The 9873-nt window shown below is 39.1% G+C and overlaps 1 protein-coding gene across 9 annotated transcripts; it reads left to right on the top strand.

The window, feature by feature from the left end:
• Nucleotides 1–282: 282 nt before the first annotated feature.
• On the top strand, nucleotides 283–9497 carry Hnrnph1 (heterogeneous nuclear ribonucleoprotein H1). Of its 9 annotated transcripts, none has more exons than XM_032911967.1 (14): nucleotides 284–389; nucleotides 882–1018; nucleotides 2223–2378; nucleotides 2574–2717; nucleotides 4213–4351; nucleotides 5297–5475; nucleotides 5562–5633; nucleotides 5690–5823; nucleotides 5939–6074; nucleotides 6667–6726; nucleotides 6819–6908; nucleotides 7603–7695; nucleotides 8114–8163; nucleotides 8742–9497. In XM_032911967.1, exons 2-13 carry the CDS (start codon nucleotides 922–924, stop codon nucleotides 8161–8163), a joined length of 1350 nt encoding a protein of 449 aa, XP_032767858.1. In that variant the 5' UTR covers nucleotides 284–389; nucleotides 882–921; the 3' UTR covers nucleotides 8742–9497. The 9 variants fall into 9 exon arrangements, with proteins under 9 accessions (XP_032767862.1, XP_032767856.1, XP_032767857.1 ...); XM_032911969.1 differs by having other exon boundaries at nucleotides 5711–5823; XM_032911971.1 differs by lacking the exon at nucleotides 6819–6908 and having other exon boundaries at nucleotides 283–389; nucleotides 5711–5823; nucleotides 6667–6756.
• Nucleotides 9498–9873: the final 376 nt, after the last annotated feature.

Genomic DNA, 9873 nt, shown 5'->3' on the forward strand with positions numbered 1-9873 from the left:
TGGGAGCTGATTATCGCCATTCCCCTCCCCCACTCTGGCGGGTAGGTCTAGAGAACGGTTTGAAGGCAAACGCATGCGCTTTAGGTAAAACGATAAACCGCTGAGACGCCAAGCGCAATAATTGCAAAAGGGCGCAGGCGCAGGAAGAAAAAAACCCCCTCGGTCAGTTTATGAAGGGGCCGGAGCCCAAACGCATGCGTGTAATAATGGGCTAGCGGGAGAGAGCGCAGGTTTTCTTAATACGCATGCGTTTAATCTCTGTGTGACGCAAGTGGGGCGGGGCCGGCAACGGGGTGCGCGTGCGCAGAGTTTGCTCGGAGGGCTTTATTTAGGCTGCGCAGGCGCTCTCCTATCATTTTTCCTCAGCCACGCCGAGGCTTTGTGTGGAGGTGAGTGGTGTTCTGTCTTCGTTTGCTACCAGAGCCCTCCACGGACGCCTATTTTGGTGACGATTGCTTGTCGCTGAACTTACCTGAGGGGCCGTGGCAAGCACAGGCTACCCCTGGGAACCGCTAGTGTTTCGCCGGCGTGGCAGCGCCGCCTAGGCCTGCAGGCCGCGCCGCTTCTATTGTGTGAGATGTCTGAGGAGGCGGAGCGGAAGCGGCGGCCGCCATTTCCTTGTCTCCACCATGGCTGTAGGCCAGGGTTTTCTTAGCCTAGACCCTCCTCAGCACTGAGCGCACAGAGTGGTGTTGGGGATCGGGTCGCTAGCCGAGGCCGGGTTGCATGCTTGAGTCTCCGGGGTCAAGGCAGCGTAACGGGCGGGGCTCCCGTGGCGGCGCCCGGTCGAACCCCGCAGGGCGCCTTGAAGTGGGAGGGCCATTTAAATGACTGTTTCTTAGACGTGTTCCTAACAACCCCACCCCCCTCCCATCCCGCAGCCCTGCAGTCTGTTTGGACGCCAGGACCAGCGAAGAGACGATGATGCTGGGAGCAGAAGGCGGAGAGGGCTTCGTGGTGAAGGTCCGGGGCTTGCCCTGGTCCTGCTCCGCGGATGAAGTGCAGCGGTTTTTTTCTGGTGAGTTGAGGCGGGAGTTGTCAGTGGGGGCCTGCGGCTGGGCCGGGCTGAGGCGGGGCGGGGCGGACCTCACGGGCGCCCCCTAGCGAGTCGCAGGCACCAGCGGTTCCCGGGCTCGCGCTCTGCCAGCCACTGTTACGCAATGGTAATTGCGAAATGCCCACTCCTCCTGCTCCCCTCCCCTTCTCCCATTGGGATGCTGGTGGCCCTGCAGAATGAATCTTTTCGGTCTCTAAGCACCAATCTGTGCATTTTGGAATTGTCTCTGAAAGAATTCAGTAGGGAAAGATATGATTTCTTTCCTGGTCTTGAAAAACAAGTGAGCAGTACGGACAAGTGATAGTAATTTCCCCTTTGAAGCGCTACTGCACTTCCTTACATATATTCACTTGAAAAGAGGCATTCTGCTTTGGAAAAGTTCATTTTTCCTGATTAGGATTTGGTCCTTGAATTCATGCTCTAGGTCTAGTTAATTAAAAAACTGGATCCCTTTAAAACTGAGAACCCTGAAACCAAGAAAGTTTTGTCACTGTAGAATCTTACTTATTTTTACACTATGTGTAGGCTTTCTGAATAATTTCTATCAGAATCTTATTCCTACTGTTGTAAGAGAAGAGAGGTGTATTTCAAAAACATTGACAAGTTTCGTAAAAAGGTACCTGTAGTGTTGACCTTACTGTCTGAATTTAGCTGTGGTAACAGAAAACGACCTGTAAAACAAGACTCAAGTATACTGGAAGCAGTGGCAGGGGGCAGTTGCCATCGGGTTTGACTTGAGCTGTGCAGTTTGGAGCCTTTAGTTGTTTACATTGATGCCCTTTCAGGTGAGTATTGAGCTGGAGTTTGGATTTGAGTGAGCAGTTACGTGGCTGCTGATAGAGGAGAGCTGACATGGTACCCAACCCAGAAAATGCTGTGAGGTCACCAGGCCCAGATGAGGTTATTCTGAGACATTGTGCAGAGATGGTTAGTGGATACTTAGAGGCAAGGCAGTAGCTTCATTTGAACTGTTTTTGAGTATTAAGATACCTTGATGGATTAGGAATATATCCTATATACCAGGTAATTTGATGGTGTCACAGAGTGATCAGTTTAGTCTTTAGGAGTGGGTTGTTTTTTTTTTTTTTATGACAGGAATATGCATCTCACCTGTATCACCCAGAGGTGGTTTTAAATTCTGTATTAAGCATTGTTTTCTTTTCAGACTGCAAAATTCAAAATGGGGCTCAAGGTATTCGTTTCATCTACACCAGAGAAGGCAGACCGAGTGGCGAGGCTTTTGTTGAACTTGAATCAGAAGATGAAGTCAAATTGGCCTTGAAAAAAGACAGAGAAACTATGGGACACAGATATGTTGAAGGTTTGATTTACATTGCCCTAGTAACAGTAAATGTTTAAACACATAGAGGTCTTACCCTTCTGAATTTTAGGTATTTGACCGCATGGAAATGGTCATCTAAGGGAGTTTATGGCAGCTCTTCCTAGTTATCTAAAACCCAGGAAATCTGGACTTTGTTCTCTAACTTAATTGACTAATTCTAAGCACCTCTTTCAGTATTCAAGTCAAACAACGTTGAAATGGATTGGGTGTTGAAGCATACTGGTCCCAATAGTCCTGACACGGCCAATGATGGCTTTGTACGGCTTAGAGGACTCCCTTTTGGATGTAGCAAGGAAGAAATTGTTCAGTTCTTCTCAGGTATGTAGTCCTGTTTGTTGCTGAGCAGTGAGGTATGGCAGCTTCTGGCGACATGATTTAGTATTAGACTTTAAAGTTGAGTAGTCTAGGTACTGAAAGTAGGTTGCTGAATATATGCTGTTAAATTCACATTTTCTTCCTGGAGACCTTCAAATAACTTAAGCCCATCTTAAAAGGTGGAAATTAGAAGTATTTCCAAAGTGTTAACTTTGCCTATATTTAGTATTGTAGTTCAGAGTAGACCTTTGAGGATTCTACTCAGCCATCTTAACTACTTCCTCATATTGCTGTTTAGCAAAGTACTGCAAGTTAAAGGTAAGCTCTTTTTAACATTAGGTTAGTGTTGAGTGTAGAGTGTTAGTTTATTATGGTGTTTGTTGTAAGAACTTATTTTCGGTCATGGGACCAGACATATTTTAGATAGTGTAATTCTCTGAATGAAAAATTGATTGTTATGAAAGGAACTTGGTTTAGCTAGTTTATTAGAGGTTAAAGTCAATTGTAGCAAGTGTAGGCTGTATGCTTGTAGTCTTTATGAAAACAGTATAGAAAGTTTTTGAAGTTGTTCTGGGCCTAAAGTATTTGAATGTTTTTATGTTGAAGAGCTGATAGGATTGCATGCTTAGCAGAATGTTAAATCTTACATGTTTTAAGTACTATTAATATTCTTGATGACATAAACAGAATTAGAAATCTTCATGGTTTTTAGCATAGTATGTATTAGAACTTTGACTATACAACTTTATATATGTATCAATTTGTAATATTTTGTAGTATCAAATCAAGTCTGTTTTGTTTTATCTAAATTGGTGAGAATTGAATGCTAATCTGTCAACGTTAAATATGAACATAATTTCATATCTTCTAGGAAAGTGCTTTAAGGCCTTTTTGTAAGCTTGGGAATGTATCCACGGGAAGGATTTTTCATAGACGGAATTTCCAGAAGTGAATCATACTACTGTTAGAACATAAGAGTGCATGATTGCTTTGTAGATAGTTATTGTTGAAAGTTTAGTTTGTATGTTTGTCAATTATGATTCTTAAGTAATGTTTTCAATTTTTATATAAACTGTTTAAATGTATAATTTTAAAATTGAAGTTCCAATAACTTGAATTGAAATATGTAATGAGGTTAAAAGATACCTTATTTTACTTAACACTGTTATTGTAATGCTTAAAAAATTTAAAGCTGTATAATTCTATTAAGTTGCATAGATGTTTTTAATTGTTGAATTCTTAATGCACCCTCTGGAGTATAAAGCTTTTTTTTCCTTTACTGTATATACTGTGCCTTGGGTGTGTTAAGAATTGAGTTATACTTTGTAATAGTGGAACTTCTTTTTATTGCAATGCATATTTTAAGAATACTTGTTGAAAGCATACCATTCACCTAAAGTTAAAATTCTGGTTTATTTAAAGCTATAAGAAGAATCATTTCTGGGCTTGTGATGTTAATATTGCCCCCCTACTGGGGTTATTTGTCCTTGGGTTGAAGGGTTGGAAATCGTGCCAAATGGGATAACATTGCCGGTGGACTTCCAGGGGAGGAGTACGGGGGAGGCCTTCGTGCAGTTTGCTTCACAGGAAATAGCTGAAAAGGCTCTAAAGAAACACAAGGAAAGAATAGGGCACAGGTGGGGATGGATGGTTGGTTGGATATGTCACTTTTCTTATGGTAAACAATTAAATCCATATTCTCTCTGCTTAGAAGGAGGAAATAACCCATTTCCTATTCCCAGTTAATTGATAACCTGCTATAACTTCTAAATTTTCCTAGTTAATATATTGCATTCAAATTAAATTTTAGGTTTTAAGATTACCCCTAGTTTATTTGGTCTATCTTTACAATTTTGTAGGACTCTTAGCTTATTAACCCCAATCAATAGAGTTGAGAGACTATGGCTTTAAAAAATTACTACAAACCTGTCTTTAGCTGTAATAACACCCACATAGGCAATTAATATTACCATAAGAAAATGTGATACTTTCTGATCTTGTTTTTAAAGTTGAAATGCAACAAACTTTTTCTTGCTGTATAAATATTCTGCATATGTATTAATAAGCATAGCTTTCAAGAAATTGTCACAAAGGGTTTTATTCTCTTTGCTTGTGACTACTTTTCATTGAAGCATGCGCTTTTTTTTACCTATGCTGATTCCTACTAAAAGCATAGGCTGGGTATTGGCGAAAGGAAGTGTGTAGTGTGGGCTAGACTGTTGGTGGAGGCTGGCTTTTTAGCCCACTTGCTACACATACTGCCAAAGAAGTTGAAATATGAAAGTTGAGTGGAATTATTCCCTCCTAAACCATTTACTTAACAATACTCCTCTCTGCCTCTAAGGTTGGGCTCTGCCTCAGAGGAGTTTGTTTTTTCTTTTTTTTTTCCTATAAAGTTTAAATAGTCTTTTGAGTGAATTTCTGGTCATTGCCTATGCAAATGTAAGAAATCTGGCTTTAAATATTAGTCAGTTTCATGGCTATGACTAAATTGTTTTTCTTGTATAACTAAGTAATTGTATGACATGAACTAATGTTTTCTCTCCCCTCCCCATTCCCCTTCCTTTTGGACAATGCTTTAGGTATATTGAAATATTTAAGAGCAGTCGAGCTGAAGTTAGAACTCATTATGATCCACCACGAAAACTTATGGCCATGCAGCGGCCAGGTCCCTATGACAGACCTGGGGCTGGCAGAGGGTATAACAGCATTGGCAGAGGAGCTGGCTTTGAGAGGATGAGGCGTGGTGCTTATGGTGGAGGTGTGTGGTGCTGTTGATATGTTGAACCTGTTTCTTTTGTGTAGGGTTTTTGTTTTTTCTTGACTATGGTACTTTTCATCTTTCAGGCTATGGAGGCTATGATGATTATAATGGCTATAATGATGGCTATGGATTTGGTTCGGATAGATTTGGAAGAGGTAAGGTAAGAATTGAATTTCTCAATTGAAGGATACTTACACACTTGTCCATCTAGACCTCAATTATTGTTTTTCAGGAATGTCTGACCACAGATACGGGGATGGTGGCTCCACTTTCCAGAGTACAACGGGACACTGTGTACACATGCGGGGATTACCATACAGAGCTACTGAGAATGACATTTATAATGTAAGTGTTCAAATAAACTCACTTGATAATTCAGTACAGCAGTAAAAAATGGGTGATCATCATACTTTTAGATTTTTAAAAAGTTAACTAATTTGGAATAACTTGTATTTTTTAGTTTTTTTCACCACTCAACCCTGTGAGAGTACATATTGAGATTGGACCTGATGGCAGAGTAACTGGTGAAGCAGATGTTGAGTTTGCAACCCATGAAGATGCTGTTGCAGCTATGTCAAAAGATAAAGCAAATATGCGTAAGTGTAATTAAAAACTCAGGCAGTTGAGTGACAGCGTTTAGAGTAGAATTGAGAATTCTTACCTTACCTCTTCCAAATCTGTCCAAACCAAATCCATAGCCATCATTATAGCCATTATAAGGGGATATATAGGAAGATTTGATCTCTAGTGGGGTAGGGATAGCTTGGCTGTACTGAAGAAAGATATGTAGTATGTATGTATGTATGTATGTATGTATGTTTTTAAAATAAAATCTTGAAGTTTGTCTTTAGTTGATATGATAGTTCAAAGATAAATGTTTTAAAAGCTAGTTAGGGCTGGAGAGATGGCTCTGTGTCTAAGAGCACTGACTGCTCTTCCAGAGGTCCTGAGTTCCAATCCCAGTGACCACATGGTGGCTCACAACCATCTGTAATGGGATCTGATACCCTCTTCTCTACAGTGTAGTCATACAATAAATGAATAAATCTTTTTTAAAAAAGCTAGTTTTACTAACATGGGAATTTTCTTTTTGCCAAAACATTTGTGATTCACAAATTACTTTTAAGTTGCTTGACTTGTTTTCTTTTACCAACAAACATTTTTAAACTTTTTTTTTTCTCATTTCAGAACACAGATATGTAGAACTCTTCTTGAATTCTACAGCAGGAGCAAGCGGTGGTGCTTACGGTAGCCAAATGCTAGGAGGCATGGGTTTGTGTAAATATCACTTTAGTGTCTTTTTTTTAAGCTAACCTTGTATGCCTTTTCTCTCATTTCAGAACACAGATATGTAGAACTCTTCTTGAATTCTACAGCAGGAGCAAGCGGTGGTGCTTATGGTAGCCAAATGATGGGAGGCATGGGCTTGTGTAAATATCGTTAGTTTTTTTAAAAACCAAAACGTTTATATCTGTATAAGTAGATAATAAGCTAAGTTTTAATACATATTTAATTAGTTTAGCATAAGAGTTTGTTAGAATAATAATTACATAAGTTACAATAATCTTAAAGTTAGGAAACAAATGTAGGCAGATAGATTCTTTGAACAAATATTTTAATTGATGTATTTCTAAAATCTTGTAAGAACTGCTTAGGTAGATTACTCAAAGTAGATATGAGTACTTCTGTTTGGGGGAGGGGACTATTGAATATTATATTATCTGTCAATAAAGTTTAAGTCTAAAATACTTAGTAAAAAATACAGGATTAAATTTTTAATTAGGCATAATTAGGTATTAACTGATAGCCTGTATAATGACATCTAAATATATATTGAGCTAAGGAGGAGAACCCTATTAAACTAAAGTTTGATAAGATGGTCACAAAATGCCTCTATTTAGGGAGTCATGTGTGTTTAGTCCTTAACCCTTTGGTTTATAAAACATTTGACTAGCTTATATGATTATAAAGGTTAATCTGGAATTTTGTCATAGATAGTAGGCAGATGGAGACAGTGATATAAGAACAAGACTGGAAAATTGTAGACATAGAATTACAAGCCCGGTACCACCAGGTACCACATTGGATGAGGGACAAAACTCTAATGTTCTTTTAACTTAACAGCAAACCAGTCCAGTTACGGTGGCCCAGCCAGCCAGCAGCTGAGTGGTGGTTATGGAGGTGGCTATGGTGGCCAGAGCAGCATGAGCGGATATGGTGAGTGTTTTTTTCATATACTTAGAGTATGTTTTATGTAGGTTTCTTTAGTTGGGGGTGATATGCAGGCTCCTTTTAAAAAGTGGGGTATTAAATGTATTTTTTAATTATGATTCTTAATAGCTTAATTTACAGAAATAGTCATTGGGGAGGATATATGTTCTAATCATAATTTTGAACACTATCAAACTAAAACATCTGTGTATTAAAACATTAATTTGCTTTTCTGTTGTAGCATTAAATTAATTTTCGACAGAGAGTGATTCTTATGTTTAGAATGGTGGTTGGGTTCAAGACAGTATTTTACTAGGGATGGTGTGTGGTTTTTTTTGTGTTTTGTTTTTTTTTTTTTTTTTCAATTGGTCTAAAGAATGGTAATTTTGGTATTATAGTCTTACCCTACAAAATCCTTTTTCAGACCAAGTTTTACAGGAAAACTCCAGTGATTTTCAATCAAACATTGCATAGGTAAATATTTTCTCAAAAAATATAATTTAAATTCCCAATAGCACAGACTGATAATGTTGTGATAACACTTTCTATAGCAGTCAGTGACTCTGACTTAACTCCATGGAGGCTGCCATTTTGGGCACAGTAAGTTGCCTTTAGTCCAACTTTTAAGTTCTTTTACTTTTGTTCACCATGAGTAGGCAAAACAAAGGCTTCCCCTGTGCTCCCTATTCATACACATCATTCAGTGGACAACACAATACATGTTTATGGTACAATTTTTTAAAATGCTTTTGGGTAGCTTTAAAAACAAAGTAATTTTGCAATTTTTGAAAAACACTAGTTTTCCTTTAAACTTAAATTTCCACGTTGATCCTGAAGAAATGGTAGCACAAGAGTCTGACAAGTTGGTACTGGAGAAAAGGGTTTAATTGAGATTTGTTTGGAGTCGGGATTCCCTTTTCCCAGACAGCGTCTCACCACTTGGACAACAGCCATTTGCACTCGTATACCTTTTAAATTTTTTCTTGGAATGCTATTTTATTTTACTGATCATTTAGCACTATTCCTGACTTGTCAAACGGATCTCTTTACAGGTAGCCAAGGAGCAGTGAACAGCAGCTACTACAGTAGCGGAAGCCGTGCATCTATGGGCGTGAATGGAATGGGAGGGATGTCTAGCATGTCTAGTATGAGTGGTGGATGGGGAATGTAATTGATTTTGATCACTGACTCTTGGTCAAAAAAATTTTTTTAAAACCCTTCAGTTTAACAGTTTTTGCAATCCAGCCTTGTGGTTTTAATGCCTGCTCTCTTAAGTGAACTTTGGCATCGATCGCTCAAAGAAGGTTCAATGTTGAACATAGCAGTCACCTAGGATGATAGGGCAAAGTTGAGTAACTTTAACTGTTAAACTTAATTCCTAGCTTTTCTCTAGTTATGTAGGATGTATGTAAGCAGTAAGTGTATTTAGGTTAAAGCAGTTGAATTATGTTAAATGTTGCTCTTATACATACATACATTGAACACTGTTGATGCATGTTGAAAAGACATGCTTTTTTTGTAAAACTATAGGAGCTGCGTCTACAATTAAAAGTGAAACATTTGGCATGTTTGTTAATTCTAAATTCATTTGATAAACCTGTAAGGCACGTGAGTTTAAAGCTCTTTTCTTTTTTTTAAGTTAATGGAGAAATTCTGAGACGCGATACCATTACTTTTTAGGATTTTTGGTCTTGGTGTTTGTACGAAATTCTGAGGCCTTGATTTAAGTCTTTCATTGTATTGTGATTTACTTTTAGGTGTATTGAGCTAAGTGAACCTTGTCAAATAAATCTTCCTTTTAAAAGCTACACTTTGTCTGTGCTTTAGTGTCCTGTGGACTTGGTGTTCTGTTTCTGCCAGAGGTACAGGTCCACCTTTCTTGTTACGACAAACAGGCTGGCTAGCTGAGGCTGCTGGTCTTCAGACTTCCAATGTGAGCATCTGCAGGCAAACGTGTCTGTGGGGCCCTTGCAGAATGGTGGTTTTGGCCTGGCTGCTCATCTGAATGCTCTGTAACATACTCTACGTGTATACGAGGCTCACAACTGCCTATACTCAACACTTGCTCTCCAGCATGGCTAAAATAAAACCAGAGCCAAGATGCAGGGCAACAAGCTGTACCTGTGATATTTATAGATGTTTTCTTAGGCTGGAGTTTTTCTTCATTGTTTCCATATATACCCC

Source organism: Rattus rattus, chromosome 9 (genome assembly GCF_011064425.1).
Source record: "Rattus rattus isolate New Zealand chromosome 9, Rrattus_CSIRO_v1, whole genome shotgun sequence".
NCBI lineage: Eukaryota > Metazoa > Chordata > Mammalia > Rodentia > Muridae > Rattus > Rattus rattus.